Source organism: Oncorhynchus tshawytscha, linkage group LG20, assembly GCF_018296145.1.
Source record: "Oncorhynchus tshawytscha isolate Ot180627B linkage group LG20, Otsh_v2.0, whole genome shotgun sequence".
Taxonomy (NCBI): domain Eukaryota; kingdom Metazoa; phylum Chordata; class Actinopteri; order Salmoniformes; family Salmonidae; genus Oncorhynchus; species Oncorhynchus tshawytscha.
Genome location: NC_056448.1, coordinates 18,323,083 through 18,340,258, shown reverse-complemented (window position 1 = coordinate 18,340,258; position 17,176 = coordinate 18,323,083). Strand labels below are relative to the sequence as shown.

The window sequence follows — 17,176 nt, the reverse complement described above, 5'->3', positions numbered from 1 at the left end:
TTCCAAGGTGCATGGAGCAAAGAGATGCCTAGTCGGAATGTATTTATTTGATTTGACTAGGCAAGTTAGTTAAGAACAAATTCTTATTTAGAATGATGGCCTACCCCGGGCCAAACCCTAACCTGGACAATGCTGGGCGAATTGTGCGCTGCCCTATGGGACTCCCAATCACGGCTGGTTGTATACAGCCTGGAACCGAACTGACATGCAGTGCCTTAGAAGGCTGTGCCACTCGGGAGCCCAAGGCTAGATACTCTATTGTGTGCCTTATCGTCAGTGGAGGAGGAGAGCGAGTGTAGAGTGAGAAACACAGCGTTTGATTGGATTTTAGCTGCCGGTGATGGGCAGTAGGAATGTTTCTAAATTAATTTGATGAATCTATGTGATGAATAAATAAAACTAACATGTTTTGTTGTTTTTCTGTAATACTAGCCTGTTCTTGCCATATTATGGACTTGGTCTTTTACCAAGTAGGGCTATCTTCTGTATACCACCCCTACCTTGTCACAACACAACTGATTGGCTCAAAAGCATGGAAAGAAATTCCACAAATTAGTTTTTAACAAGGCACACTTGTTAATTGAAATGCATTCCAAGTGACTACCTCATGAAGCTGGTTGAGAGAATGCCAAGAGTGTGCAACTCAGTCATCAAGTCAAAGGGTGGCCACATTGAAGAATCTCAAATATAAAATATATTTTGATTTGTTTAACACTTTTTTTGGTTACTACATGATTCCAAATGTGTTATTTCTTAGTTTGATGTCTTTACTATTATTCTACAATGTAGATAATAGTAAAAATGAAGAAAAACCCTGGAATGAGTAGGTGTGTCCAAACTTGACTGGTACGGTATACTGTATCTTTTTTGGTGTACAGTTTTTGTCGCTGTTGTTCTGAACCCACTGCCCGCAAGTCATTGTGACGTCTTTAAGTAACTATCAGATTTACATCAATCATGAACATCAATGATCAGCTGATATCCCACCCTCTTTTACCGATGTCAATCATGTCTTTAGGAAGCATTGTAGCTAGCTTGCTTACATTATGTTGAGTGTGTAGTTGCAGAAATGAATAGGCCTATGCTCAAGAATGTATTTTTTTTCGCTACTTACAGAGTATCTTATGACTTTTGAGATATGAATTTTTAAAGTTGTTTCACCCTTTTTTCATTTCACCTGCCCCCTGAAAGGTGCGTGCACAGCCCTAATAACCAGTCTAAATGGTTACATCTGTTATTGTCAGCTGCCTGTGAGCAAGGTTTCCATTTTATATTTGCATTTCAATGCTGTAAAAACATGACTTGCAGATTGTGCCCTTATTTGACTATACTAGCCTGTACAGTGCAACAACGCGAACATGAAACTATACCATCTATTTGGGTAAGGTCCCCATGGCGGATTGAGTTATTGTATATTATGGTTGGCATTATAAACTAAGCCTACATGGCAACTTTATTCCACAAGTGCAATAATGACAATGTTTTCCTACTACACCGGCTCCGAAGCTCATCAGATGTGTCAGGGCTTGCAAACTATTACGGACTACAAAGGGAAGCCCAGCCGCGGGCTTCCCAGTGACACAAGCCCACTTGACGAGCTAAATTACTTCTGTGCGCGCTTAGAGGCAAGCAACATTGAAACATGCATGAGAGCACCAGCTGTTCCAGAAGACTGTGTGATCACGCTCGCCATAGCCGATGAGAGTAAGACCTTTAAACAGGTCAACATTCACAAGGCTGCAGGGCCAGACAGATTACCAGGACGTGTACTCTGAGCATGCGCTGACCAACTGGCAATCGTCTTCACTGACATTTTCAACCTCTCCGTGGCCGTGTCTGTAATACCTACATGTTTCAAGCAGATCTCCCTGTGCCCAAGAACACCAAGGTAACCTGCCTAAATGACTACCGACCCGTAGCACTCACGTTCTGTAGCCACGAAGTGCTATGAAAGGCTGGTCATGGCTCACATAAACACCTTGATCCCACAAACCCTAGACCCACTCCAATTTGCATACCGCCCCAAAAGATCCACAGATGAAGCAATCTCTATTGCACTCAATTCTGCCATTTCCCACCTGGACAAAAAGATCTGTTGTTCATTGACTACAGCTCAGTGTTCAACACCATAGTGCCCTCAAAGCTCATCACTAAGCTAAGGACCCTGGGACTAAACACCTCCCTCTGCAACTGGATTCTGGACTTCCTGATGGGCCATCCCCCAGGTGGCAAGGGTAAGCAACAACACATCTGCCACACTGATCCTCAACATGGGGGAACAGCGATGATATGAAGGTACACGGCTAGCACGGAAGCCCGAGAGGCAGCCCCAAGAAATGTTTTGGGGAGGGCACACGAGGAGATTGCATGAGTCAGGTAGGAGAGCCAACTCCTCGTGCTTACCGTGGGGAGCGTGTTACTGGTCAGGCACCGTGTTATGCGGTGGAGCGCAAGGTGTCTCCAGTGCGCTATTCCAGCCCGGTGCGCTCTATTCCAGCTCCTCGCATTGGCCGGGCTAGAATGGGCATCCAGCCAGGAAGGAGGGTGCCGGCTTAGCGTTCCTGGTCTCCAGTGTACCTCCTTTGACCAGGATATCCTGCGCCGGCTTTGCGTACTGTGTCTCTGGTGAGTCTACACTGCCCAGTACGTCCTGTGCCAGCGCCCTGCATTTGCAGGGCAAAAATAAACATCCAGCCAGGACGGGTTGTGTCAGCTTTACACTCCAGACCTCCAGTACGCCTCCACAGTCCAGTACGTCCTGTTCCTCCTCCCCGTACTCGCCCTGAGGTGTGTGTCTCCAGCTCGGTACCACCAGTTCCGGCACCACGCACCAGGCCTCCAGTGCACCTCCAGGGTCCAGTACGCCCTGTTCCTGCTCCTCACACTCGCCCTGAGGTGCATGTCCCCAGCCCGGTACCACCAGTGCCGGCACCACGCACCAGGCCTACAGTGCACCTCGGCAGTCCAGCGACAGTACCCAGTCCAGAGCTTCCTGCGACAGTTCACAGACCAGAACCTCCAACGACGGGCCACAGTCCGGAACCTCCAATGACGGTCCCCAGTCCGGGGTCTCCAGTGAGGGTCCCCAGTCCGGGGTCTCCAGTGGCGGTCCCCAGTCCAGAACATCCGGCGATGATCCACGCAGCGAGGGTCCCCAGCCCGGGGCCTACGGCAAGGATCCACAGTCCAGGGGGGTGTACTGTCACGCCCTGACCTTAGTTATCTTTGTTTTCTTTATTATTTGGTTAGGTCAGGGTGTGACAAGGGTGGTTTGTGTAGTTTTTGTGTTGTCTAGGGTTTTTTGTCTGTTTATGGGTTGCCTAGTCTAGGTGTTTTTATGTCTATGGTTGCCTAGATTTGTTCTCAATCAGAGGCAGCTGTTTATCGTTGTCTCTGATTGGGGACCATATTTAGATAGCCATATTCCTTGGATAGAATAACAACCCACAAACTATGTTTAGTTGCCTGTTTCCACTAGTCATGTAGCTTCACGGTTCGTTTTGTTGTTTTGTATAGTTTTGTTCAGTGTTCGTTCTTTTCATTAAAAGAGTTATGTACGCTTATCACTCTGCGCCTTGGTCTTCTCATTATGACAACCGTGACACTAGTGTTGGAAAAATTAGCATTGGCATTATAAACTAAGCCTACATGGCAACTTTATTCCACAACAATTGCGGTAATGACCATGTTTTGATTTGCCCTCACCTTGTGGATGGACAATAAGACACCATACAAGACAGTATGATAGTCAAACAATCTTAATGACCTAAACCGGGATTGTCCTGTTTTGCCCATGATTTTAACACGATGTCATCTCTCATAATGTTATTTACGAGCCGTCTGATGTGTTTACATCCCCTCCATCCCTTGGGCTCATGCCTCCATGGTAACATCAGTGATTAATCCCCTGAAGAATGACACAAGTACCAGTACTTAACAAGTACTTTCTGCATCTACTCCATATCGCTGTCTACCTTTAATATAAGAAGTAGGCTAGTCTGTACAGGAATGGTACACAAGCCAGCAGGTGAATACCTTCAACATACAGTATTTTCCTTCAAGTGCAACTTCCCCTAAAAAGCAACATCTCATTTTGTAAATGGCCTATGTGGCATCAATATTAGTCAGAAAAATGTATTCTAGTGTCAAAATGGACTACAAAGTGTAAATATGATAATTTTGGTCATAAAGTCAGTCTCATTAAAAATTGAGATTTGTGAGATAATAGGAAAAAATTGTATGTCACGCAGTGTAGGGTACCGTAACAGTTTTATGTGGGTTGGGTTTATTTTAACCCTGCCCACATGCACACAGCTGGCAGCACCCAAGTAATCATCAATTCAGAGTGCAGCTGCATGGACATGTCATGCCAAATGATGTCCCCCAGCCAAATGACCTGATCATAATGCCCAGGGTCAATTTGTCTAACTCTTCCCACCTGAGAACACACACGCGCACAGACGCGCACATCAAACCTCACCCCAAAACCAAATCATGTTTGAATTGAGTCATGCTTTTCGTAGGCCGTCATTGTAAATAATATTTTTTCTTAACTGACTTGCCTTGTTAAATTAAGGTTAAATAAAAAAATTCTTAACAGATTACTTAATGTTATGCTAAACACAACAGGCTGATCACGGAAGGGCAGTGTTGACCGTGACGGAGAAAGTTGAGTCCCTGGGGGCTTTGAATATGGAGGATGAGGACAGGAGGTTGATAGGTGTCGAGAACAAAAATGGAAAACTGTAGTTCAGTAGCTCAGAAGAAAACTTGAGGAAGAAAGTGGAAAAGTTGAAGAAACAAAGGAAAACAATCCTGGGACAAGAGAGGAGAGAGATGTACAAAAATGGGAAATCATGCTACTGTAGTTCGGAAGGTGAAACTGACAAGAGGAAGATGGCGGCAGGGTCGAGGGAACAGGGAAAAACCCTGGGGATAGAGAAGATGTTGGGTGTCAAGTAGAAAATGGAAAACCATACTTTCTTAGCTCAGAACGTGAAACTCATGAGAGTGACATGGAGTTTGAAGGAGTTGAAGAGATAGAGGATGACGTTTTAAAAAATTGAGGAGCAGATTCGGGAGCTGCAAAGTTGACATGTCTGAAGAGTGGTAAGATAGGAAAATATGACAAAAATGACTAGCCCAGTGGGAGTAAGTTTTTTTGGGAGAAAATGTATCTTTGCCTTTTGGCTGATCCATATGTGGTGTCAGGTTAGGTGGAGAAGAATTTGGGCCTGTTGAGTCGGTATGTCACGTCTACTCCCTCTCCGGCGCTCGACGTCGCTGGTCTACTAACCACAGGTCCTTGCAATCCATCACTATGCACACCCAGCATCTACGTTACAAAATAGCGCCTCAATGTTACGGAAGCAGCGTTGTTCAAGGCTTCTCCCAGGTGGTCAGCGAACAGGGAAACCTACTTCGCCAACATCACAACCAGCTGGCTCAACTGGAAGAGGTCCTCAGCGTTCTGCAGCGTCTCAACGTTACACAAGGGGCATCACCTCCCTCGGGCGGAGGATTATATACCACCAGTCGACCTAGCGAGCCAATATCCCAGCCCATCCAGCAGTCTGTCCAGGTCAGCGAGGTCCGTTTGTCCCTCCCGTACAAATACGAAGGGACTCCATAAAAATGCTGTGGCATCCTACTCCAGTGCTCCCTCATTTGCACTCATCAGATGGAAGCTAACACCACAGAGAGGTCCAAGGTTGCCACGGTTATATCCCTGCTGACTGGATGGGCGTTGTAGTGGGCTACGGCCGTCTGGGAGAGAGGAGGAGCTGCATTTGTATGAGGGGTTCATGGCTCTGTTCAGGGAGGTCTTCGCAGAAATTGAATGTAAATCACAGAAAATAGATGTTGTGGTGGCAGCTGCAGAGAAGTACTTGGGTGTATGGAAGTAAAGTAAAACTTCTTACCTTACAAACTTCAGATTGCAGGTGATGAGGTTCACCTGCTAACAGGTGTGGAAGGTGGAATCTGGTGGTATCACATGTATTTGCTCTAAAATTGTGCCATATGCCTAACTAGAAACACAATTCATGACCCGTCTCTTCTGGGGGAAAAAACAGGCACAAAACTTAAGCTACACCAATTTAGAAATATTCTACCTGAGCAGGCACGTCAGCATTCTTCTGTCCTAGGCCCCAACTGCGGCCACTGAAAATGAGTTTGCCTGATTTAGCTTGCCCACACTCCGTTTGGATTGGGTTCACACTAAATTAACAGAACATAACATACTGTATCATGTCTCTACGCTCATCCGACGTGCCAAGTGAACTAACCCAAGTGCACCCTTTGAGTGTCGGCCGAAAATATAGATTGCAAAGTGTGTAGTAGGCTACGCTGCATAAACAACAGCATCTCTGATTGCATTTGGTAATAGGTACATTTTATTTTTAAGTGCATCTATACAAACAAGATCATTTAATTGAAAATCTTTTTATATCATCTTCGTAATTAAACTTCAAAATGTATACCGTGTTTGAGTGTGTGTTTGTGTGTGCGTGACATTGTATTGCACTTGTGGTACTAGAATGTCAATCTCCTCATCCTTATCAATAACAAACCAAATTCTATTATACATTGTACTCAAAGTATGCATTTCAGAAAAATAAACATAATCTCTATGGTCAATATCATTAAGCATTCAAGAACCAAAAAACAACACTGATAAAAACACTTAAGCAATGCATTGGCCAGAATGAGAAATTGACTAGAAGCAACTATTTAAATGATACAATTTGACATTCATAAACCAAATGCTGTTTTAGCTCTATATTTTTACCAGGCAAGTCAGTTAAGAACAAATTCTTATTTTCAATGACGGCCTAGGAACAGTGGGTTAACTGCCTGTTCAGGGGCAGAACAACAGCTGTACTTTGTCAGCTCGGGGGTTTGAACTTGCAACCTTCCAGTTACTAGTCCAATGCTCTAACAACTAGGCTACCCTGCCGCCGCATCAACAAATGTGTTAAATGTTTCTCCAGTGAAGTACTACAATCTATGTGTTTCATCAAAAACTTTGTCACCAAACAAATTCATACAATTATGAATTACTTTTTGTATGAAACACTCCCCACTGGGCACACCACATCATTTCAAAGTGAACATTTGGGTAATATTTGGTTGAGAGACACTCAAATTAGACAGCCAGAAATGTGTTGAATTCCCAACGTGTTATTACTATGCTTTCAGCCATCTAAAAGCCCAACCAAATTCGAATGGAAAGACAATGTCAGATAATCTGTATTTATACAACAATATAATGCGTTATCACTGTGCTTCATGTAATAGCACAACCGAATGACCTGGATTGCAGTTGAGATTACATAAAAAATGGTGGAACTGATTGATGCTGTTTGAGATTCTGCACGTTATTAAAGCGATTGTGAAGCTCTCCACAGACCTGCAACCTTTGCATGCTATCATCTTGAACATGCACACGTTCTATGATGACATAAGAAGACATTTATAGTACAGTAACCTCAACATGGGGCCATTGGTGTGTCACTAATTTTAACATTGAATAAATACTGTTATATTAGTTTGTAAGATAGCGTTAACTTTAGGCTATTTGCTGTATTGCTAAAGTGATATTGAATTGTGTTTGGTCAACACAACCAAATATCAACATTTGAAAAATATGTATATTTTGTGCCAGTAGTCTGGCTTTAATTCCAGTTTGTCTCCATATACAACATAAATTGAATCTAAAGAACGGGACTAAATCAAATCAAACTTTATTTAAAGTTTGATTTGATTTAGTCTTATTCATTAACTTAGATTTTTGGTTGAGAAGGGGACATGAATCCAACAAATGCTTTTATTATTTGTAGGCAAACTGGAATTCAAGCCAAACTATGTCAGTGGCACAGATGGAAATACCAAAGCAGAAGCTACATCTCCTTCAAATGTTGATATTTGGTTGTGTTGACAACTAAACACAATTCAATATCCAGTTTGTCTAGAGTTTTCCCTGTTAGTTAACACTATCAACGTTTCCCTTTACTGTGGCAATTGTGGTCGAATCAATGCAATATTAGTCACATTTAATGCAACATACCGAAACAAAACAAACTATGCAAGACTTAGCATGCAAAACGAACTATGCAAGAGTTTTTGTTGTAGGCAGACCTCATCGGAGTAGGATTCTACTGCACACGACTCAGCCCGTACACTACACAGATCCATGCGGCAAAACCAATCAGAGCTGTAGTAGGCCTATATACAAATAGACCATTGCCATATATGGATCTGTGCCGTTTACTTTGAACTGGACTGTGTTTACAGCACGAGCGGTCTTGAGTAGATGCACTTGTTTTGAGATCAAAGCGAGAGCTACATGTAGCCACGTGTGCACATTTTGTTCATATCCTTTGGTAGTTAGTGAGTTATTAGCCCAGTTATAGATCATTTGTAGTCAGCAATAGGGGAGTGATTGCTTCCTGCAAGAGCACAAAACATGCACATTCCTAGACATCTTTGAAAAGCAAGTCAGGTAAAGAGCTTTTTTGTCTTAAAGGGGCAGTTTTGTATATTGAGACAGGCTTGAATAAGCTAAGTAGCCATTAAGCAGAGGGTAGCATAATTTCTGATTCTCTGTAATAACCGTATGAAAATAATAATGCATTTTCTTTTGTAAAGTGGTTTCTTACATCAAACAACTCACACAAAAAAATTGGTCACCTCCTTTTATGAAAGACAAGAGGATAAACAGGTTAATGTCAAGCCCTACATGGAATGTAGGCCTACATTGAACACCAGACATTGGCTGCATGATAGAACAGCTATTTCCATGTTAAAATGTTATGGGATGCATTTTCTCCATTGTTTTTCATGGTAGGCCTACATTATGATCAAATAGCCACAGTAGCCTACTTGGCCACTGTTACAACTGTAACTTAAAGCAGTAAATGCGCGCTGGAAGTTGCACAGAATTTTCACAACCTTCAAGCTTGCCGTCAGTAATTAGGGGGGGGACCATTACTTATATGACCTTAGGAATGACTTTGATAGCAACAGTGAATCTATTTATCTATTAAGAGATCTCTCAATAATCATTATCACGATAGCACATTGGTAGTAGTCAGTGGAAAATATCAAAGCTAAGCAGGGCTGGGCTTGGTTAAAACCCTGGACCAACGGGTAGCTGTGGATAGATCAACTCTCCAGTACCAGGTACAGCCCAGCCTGTTGTTTTTTTTCTGATATGGATATAACATTGAAGATCTGATGTTGTTTCAAAGTTACAAATTCAACATATTTTATTCAAGGTTGACTATGTTGAAAATTGGTTACAATGATGACATAATTCTGTGGTTGAAATGTCACCCTCAAAACAACAGTTGATAACTTTTTCAAATCCAATGTATTTTCCACATCACAATACGTTGACAAATTACGTTGAAACAACATTGATTTAACCATTTTGTGCTGTGGATCATACTATAACAATTAGACCATGATCTCTCTTGTGAGAGTTTTCTACTCTTATTCATATTCATTTGTACGTACTTGCATACTGAATACATAATTATATTTCAATTAGCCTTGTTGATGGAAACATCATGGGGAACATGGGGAAGCCCTCAGGTTAAAGTGCTGTGCATTGCCGTGCCAGAATGGTACTGTAGTCTTTGTTTCTCAACATCAGAGCCTGGGAAATGGTCCTTTTTGCATTTAACCAAGATAACTGTACCTAAGCTCACAGCACCAAGACTGAAAGTTAAGCTGAGTTATCAATTCACATGGGTTCCTTTCATGTAGAAGATCTCAAAGTGCAAATTGAAGATAGACTGACGTGCACAGGGCGGAGGTTTTTCATGAAAGACCAAGTGCTGGTTGGGTGAAAAACCTGGCCCTTTGATGCAACCCCTTGACACTGGCGATGAGAAAGACTGAGGAAAGCGAGAGGGAGAGAGAGGGGGGTTTCCAAACAAATGGTAGAAAACATTGACTTGGAGAATGTTTCTCTTCATCCTGGTCCTGGGAACCCAAAAGGATTCACATTTTTGTTTTTGCCCTAGGACTACACACATGATTCCACCAATCAAAGGCTTATGATGAGTTGGTTATTTGAATCAGGTGTGTAGTGCTAGGGAAAAAGCAAAAATGTGCACCCTTTTGAGAGTATTTCCTGTAGTTTTGATTAGATTTGTGACTAAAAATCCCTTTCAAATAAGAATAGAGCATTGTCACTTTCCTAATATCAAAGGTGTAAGGACCTCATTGGACCAAATACAGGTAAATGTGAACATTACATTACAGGCAGAATGTTTTCAAGGGGCACCAAAGGATAATACTGGCTGGATATAATATATACAAGCATGCAGACAGTTTGGCAGACAGTTATAAAATGATTAAGGGGCAAAGAATACAATGTAAACAAAGTTCACCATTTTTGTATCTCAGAAAACTGTGAGTTATTAGAAAATGGTTTTAAGTGTGTTGTAAAGTGCCACGGAGTATTCCAACAAACAGTAGCAGCAATATTAACACCATGGACATTAGTTACATAAATATTCAGTTGCATCTATATATTTACAATACATGCATGCTTCCTTCTTTAGAATGGCTGCTTTAAAGGATTACATTGTCACAAAAGTTAATATTCTCACTGTTAAAACGTGTCCAATTTAACAAAGACATATCTAAAATGTTTAAACATGGAGTTAAAATAAGTATTTCTTAATAAAATGCTGTAGTTGTTAGCCAGCAAAGTGTACCTATTATGCTGTTCACATTTTAGTCATTTAGCAGAGGCTCTTACCCAGAGCAACTTACAGGAGCAATTAGGCTTAAGTGCCTTGCTCAAGGACATTCAACAGATTTTTCACCTAGTCAACTTGAGGATTCAAACCAGCAACCTTTCGGTTACTGGCCTAACTAACCCTTAACAGTTAAACTACCTGCCAAATCCTGTTGTTAAATACTGTGAAATAATAATGTGTGTTATGGTCCCTCCTTGTAAGTTAAATGATATGTACAGAACTTAACTTGTTTGTATACTTAAGTAATCTAACTAAACAAGATTTTTAAAACAGTAAAATGTATCATATAGATATATTAAATAGTAGTAGTATCCAGCATCACTATGTCTGCAGTAAGTAAATTAGACAAAGATTGGACTGTTTTAAGCATAAATTGAGCATGAATAGAGAAAACAGATAAAAACACAGTATGTGTCAGTAAGCTCAGAACCCTAGAGCTGACTAATGCCAGACAGCTGTAACAGGTGCCACGATCAGAGAATATGATCAGGGGAGTCCTTTCTTAGACGTCGGCTCCATTGCTCCACTGCAAAGCCAATGGGACAAAAAGCTTCAGCAGCAGTGATGGATCCAACGATGCAGCGATCTGGGGGAAGGCTCTCTCCATTCACCCACCCTCTCTCTTTCTCTCCGAGGAGAAAATCTCTCTCTCCTTCTGTCCCTCTCACACCACTGTGCTGACAGATGGGTCGGACAAGTTGAGCTGGCCCGTGATGTCGGTGGGTGGGTACTGCTGCAGAGATGGAGAGAACATGAGAAAAACAGAGCCATAGTCAGTCCCCTACAAAATCCCTAAACAAAACTGCTACAGAAAATAACACCTCTGCTCCATTTCAGTCAAAATCATCAAAGCAGAGGTGTTTTATAACCCCCGAAAGGCAGTGTGGTTAGGAAAGGTGGAAACATTTTGGTTCCATTGTTGTGTCCTCAGATTAGTACAGTGCAGCCATGAGTCTACATGTGCTAGTTGCTTGCTCTGCCTGAGGAGGGTTATCATATGACTACAGTGGAGTGGAGGTAAGGCCCAGAGAAAAGAGCACATTTGAATCAGCCAAAGGTAATCTCAACCCTACATGACTGACTTGGCAATCATTTACCCCTTTGGATAAAATAAGACAGCTGGATTGACCCACAGTCATTTGCACACAGACCGGGTTTTATTTTTAGCAGCTAAGCTGAGAGAAAAATATGAATTATGATTAAGCCCCAGTGCAATCTTGGCTGGTTCACATCGCTATCCAGTTGGACTCTTACTTCCAGTCCATATTTCACTGTACTCCTCCTGAGAAGCAGAGTGGTTGGTTTTAATGGGCATCTACAGTGCTGGGTAGCAACATACCCAGCTCCATGCAGGTGCTCAGTTACTATGGCAACTGTGACTTTGGGATTGTGTAACCTAATGTCATTGATTGTGTAATTCGTCATGAGCTTCATGGCAGGTAACATACTTGAAAATGGTAAGGATGGTTCCTTTAGCAATTGACAAAGTAGCAGTATCACTAACCACTGCAATTGCTGTGGATTGTTCCTTATCCATTGCAAATATGGCCATTAACTGATCTTGCAAAATATAGAGATAGTTTTTTGTGAAGTTTGTTGCCTTCCTATAATCCCATACCATACCACTGTGCTGAATCATGCTCTCTACGAGACATGCTGTTTTCATCAACGTTGTTTCCAGCATGTCAAATCAAAATCCAACTTACTTTGCCATGGATTCTGATTTATAGTATAAAAGTTGGAGAAACCTAATTCACAACACTTTTTCAAACTGTGATAAGACAAATGGCTTAAACATGTTTTTGTACTTTAAGAGGTCTTCCTTTTCAGAACAGGGACACTTCAGTACAAGCCAATCATAATCCACCGTGTACCTCCATCCATCCTCACAAAAATCCCAAATGTAATTTCTGATGCCTGTCAATTTTGCAAATCAGCAAATTCAAATGATTATTTTAGGTGTTGGTGATTGTGTCTCTTGTTTGAATCTGTGTTGATGCTTTTCTTCAAGCATTCAAGCATATTGAGCTATATAAGTTGTTATGATGCAACTACCACGCTAAGTCAAGGGTCAACATCATCATAGGGTAATACAAATAAAAAATACTGATGATTTTTTACTAATAGTTAGCAAAGGACTTATCACTTAGATCTAAGAGTTGCATCATCACAAGACTTACAGGCCCCTGTTAAGATGTCCACATGTGGACCTACTTCGGGGGCCTGCTGTTAGTGGTATCTTTTAGAGCACCCCCTACTGGCCGAAGGTGGACCAGCAAAAGCGAGACACTTCAATACATCAATATTATGGCCACTACCACAATGACTTTTGAACTACTACAATTACTACTACTAAAATAATATATCTTACTGCTACTACTACTATTTCTACTGCAACTACTACTTCTACTACTACTACTACTACTGACAACAATAACATTAATTCACATGCTTGTAGAGGTAGGGAGAGAGGAGCAGTGTGGCATGTGGGTGAGGGACACTGACACTCAAAAGTCCATTAATAACCATTAATATAAAAGAAGAACACTTATATAAAATCAAAATAATAGTCAAAGACTGAGGATGGTACATCTTTGGTTATAATCTTATTATAACCTATGTGGTCTCTCTTTTTCACCATGGATGTGCGTAAGAGCATGATAACTCCCAAACCACCATCCCAACCCTCCCACAAACAGCAACAATGGTCATTCCATCTTCTCCATTCCAATAGTTGAGACCAAGTCTATAGAAAAACTCCAAGAGAGAGTGAGTATTGATTTGGATCAAAGAAGTAACATCAATGTAAATGTCAGAGATACTAGATATAAGACCAAGGGGAAAAGAGAGAGAAATCAAACAGAAACAGACCAAGAGAGACCTTTTCGACATGTTTGATTGGGCCAGTAAGTAGTCAAGGAAAAACAAAATGCTTTGATATCTACTGTGAAACTCTAAGCTAAATCCGAATTGACCATAGCTGGTTAACTCAGATTTGGTCATCAGCCAGCTGGGTGAACAGCAGGACAGAGAATGTTGCAGGTCACTGGATTGTCAGGCCACTGTGGAGGAGCCTCCTCACCAGCAATGAGCAGGCCCTTCCAACTGGACTGTGGAGGAAATGAGAGAGCATCACACTCTTATTGTGCTGCAGCGAGGCCCCCATAGAAAGAGAGGTAGATGAAGCCTGAGTTCTTTTTACAGTGGGTCTAAGCTGCTTATACAATAAAAGCGTGATGTTTCAAAGATTCTCAAGCCGAGAAAGGCGGCAAAGAGAGGAAGACAATAGATCCACCTGCATTCACCACCTAGAAATAGACCCTAAAAAGCATGCAAAATGGACACCACAAGGACATTGAAATAAATCCTTTCGTCAAACAATATGGTTACAAACATGACAAAGTAAACATGACAAATCAAAAGTAGACAGACTAGATCTAATAACATGACTCCATGAGGAAAACCCTGAAATAGATGGTCTGTTGGTAAAAATCGACATGTTAGTTTGTTTCCAGAACGGTTGACTGACTTTGGCAAATGGCAGGACGTTGGCGCATGCTTTGAAATCAAAACCAACAACGACTGAAACAAAACGAGAAGAAGTGCGGGATTTAAGTGTATAAAAAATGGATTGAACAGAAGGATCAGGCAATCAAAGGAACAAGAGACAAACACAATTACACACACACACACACACACTACAAAATCACCAAGAGACAAATTGGTCAAAACCACGTCCATATCATTGGCAGGAAGGAAGAGCAGCCCAAACAAGCAAGACAGACTGCTGCGTTGCCCCTCCTCCAGTACTACACCCACTAATCCCATGAAGCCCGGCCCGGCCCTGCATTTGCTCTCCCCACAGCCAGCACACCAGCTCCAACCCCTGACCTGCTCTGCATCCTGCACTGCTACCTAGCATCCTGCATCCTGTCTGCCTACAGATGGCGTCTGGTTGGATGGCTGATCGATGGCAGACTGACAGACATGTGGCCATGGCTGCTGCTGAGCCATGTAGGATGGGTGAGAGGAATGGGGCTCTGGCAATTAAAAGATGGGAATGGTGATAGAAAAGACCTGAAAAAGAGGGAGAGATTGAGAGAGAAGAGGAGACAGAGGTAGAGAAAAAGAGAGAGAAGAGAGGGAAGAGTAAGGGAAGATGATGTTCCCTTCTTCATCTCCTTACCGTGTCTTTGGACGACCTACGTCTCTTGATGCTGGAGGCCAGGGAGGTACTGATGGACCTAAAAGAGGCTTTCTTTTTGGGGTCGGGGGGCTCTGCTCTACCACTTTTCCTATCCTAAAATAAATATATGTAGAACAGTTATTCATATTCTTGGGGTGGAGTGATACCTTGGTCTCAGTCTCACCCATCCACCCACTCACCCTCTCTCCACACCCTCCCTCCCCCTTCCCTTTCACTGTCTGAAGCGATATGAGGGTGAGTGTCCTGGCCCAAAGTAGTCTCTATTGGACATTGGAGGCAACAGGAGATTTGCTCCACTTTCAAGGGTGGGACTGGGACTGTAGTCTGTCTAATCATGTAAGAATGCCTCTACACTGTCGGCTAGGCCATTTCACCATAGTGGGACTGGACATGATGGAAAATCCTTAGCCAAGCACTGACACATCCAAATACCCCCATGTCTCTAGAAATGCATTGGAATGGTTTGAGGAGCATGTGTTGACGATACCTGTGCTATGCTGCTTTGACCATCCACTACATCCTACTCACACACTCACTCCAACTTGCACACACCCACACATCAAATAGTCACCTCCACCCCCTTCACCCAAGACACACACCCTTTCAAAGAGAAAATATACATTAGCCAGGTCTGAGGAACAACAAAATAGCCGGTATACCATGTCTATGATATGTCATAGTCAGCAGAATCAACTGTATTCATTGGATGTGCAAACCCCTGTCCAATGTCTAGAAAAGCTTGTTATTCCCTCCCACTTATTCCCAAACCCATTTTAACCATATCCTTACATGATATTCACACATCAGTTGTGTTACGTCCCTCCCTCATCCCATCAAAGTGCCCCACAGCTACTCTCAGTCCTCTATAGGTACATGGCAGAGAGAGTGTTTGTGTGCAAAAGCTCATATTAAGGTATTCTTACATCCTGAGTCTCTAGAGAGGAAGAGGGCTGCGTAGGGGGGAGAAAAGAACAAAGAAATAAACATCCGTCGTCTTGCTATTAGATCGTTATTACTTTAAGATCCATAAGCAAAGCCAAGGGAACCAAACGAGCGAGAAGAAAAGCTGGCAAAGGAAACAACCACATTGAAAGCCATGCAGTAAAAACAAAAGGTGCTCTACAAGGCAGGGGAGCCTCCAAAATGCATACCAACATAAGATAAACAACAGATAGGTAATATATCATTTAAGCCCCTTGAGTCATTATACCGGTGGTTGGGTATAATGGAAATTCCCCCCACACCCTAGGGAGTGAAATAAATGGTTTAAAGAGTGGGGTAGTGGTTTATGGAATAGTATACTGTATGTACTATATACAGTACATTAGTATATGGAGTTAGAGCGGGGATTGGACCTGGAATGTAGAAGTACGAGAAATTTTGGTGAGGTAGGTAGGTTGTATGTGAGGTTTTGGCCATGCGTTTGTGAGGTCTGGATGGGGATGGTTAGCTAGGTGAATGGGTAAGAGATGTAGAGAGTAGGATGCATTAGTCGTAGGGGTTAGGGAGGCCCTAGGCCTAGATGAATGGGTATGAGATGAATTCATGGTGAATTAGTCGTAGGGTATGGGGAGGACCTTAGGGCGGGGCAGTGTGAATTTCAGCTGAGAGCATGCAGAAAGGGGCATGGGAGGATGGGAAGAGCTTGGCAGGGTTGGTAAGGGAAAGAGATAGAAGAGGAGACAAATAACATAAAGCATGACATTCAACCCAGGCCAGCACTGGACCAACACAGAACATCCCCTGTCATCAGGTTACATGACTGGGCCTCTGTTTGAGCCATCCCCAGTCTCTTAATGCCACAGCATTAAGAGGTGCTGTTCTATTGGGTGGTGTGGAAGATTGATGGAGCTGACTGGCTGAGGAGTGATGGACAGGTCACCACTCCGCTCTGAGAGAGAAAAAAGTCAAATAAAATGTATTTCCTGTTGGGAGATGACATCTAGACGTTAGTTAATGGTCAAAGTCACCTCATGTTAAAACTCGATCAATGAGGTCATGATGAGGCATAGAGACATTTAGATATAAACAAGACAATGCTCATTGCCCAGGCAACTCAAAGGATTTAGTATTTTTATTTTTTTTGTCAAAATGGTTTCTTCTTCTTGTACTTTTCAGCGTAGACTATCCAAGTCTCACATGACATCAAGCGATACTGACCGCTGGTGAAGTGCTGCGTTTGCACAGTCCCGGT

The 17,176-nt window shown here is 42.5% G+C and overlaps 1 protein-coding gene across 7 annotated transcripts in view; it reads right to left on the bottom strand.

Annotated features, from left to right (window-relative positions):
* Window positions 1-8,876: 8,876 nt before the first annotated feature.
* The window catches only part of grin1a (glutamate receptor, ionotropic, N-methyl D-aspartate 1a), a 34,625-nt gene continuing 26,325 nt past the window's right edge, over window positions 8,877-17,176 (bottom strand). For 3 of the 7 annotated variants that reach the window (XM_024380523.2, XM_024380524.2, XM_024380525.2), the window contains 3 exons: window positions 15,906-15,932; window positions 14,962-15,075; window positions 8,877-11,508 (listed from right to left, as the gene is read on the bottom strand). In XM_024380523.2, the coding sequence (XP_024236291.1) occupies window positions 11,440-11,508; window positions 14,962-15,075; window positions 15,906-15,932 (210 nt within the window). In that variant the 3' untranslated portion in view covers window positions 8,877-11,439. The remainder of the gene's footprint in view (window positions 11,509-14,961; window positions 15,076-15,905; window positions 15,933-17,176) is intronic. The other 4 variants (XM_024380526.2, XM_024380527.2, XM_024380528.2 and 1 more) reach the window with 2 other exon arrangements.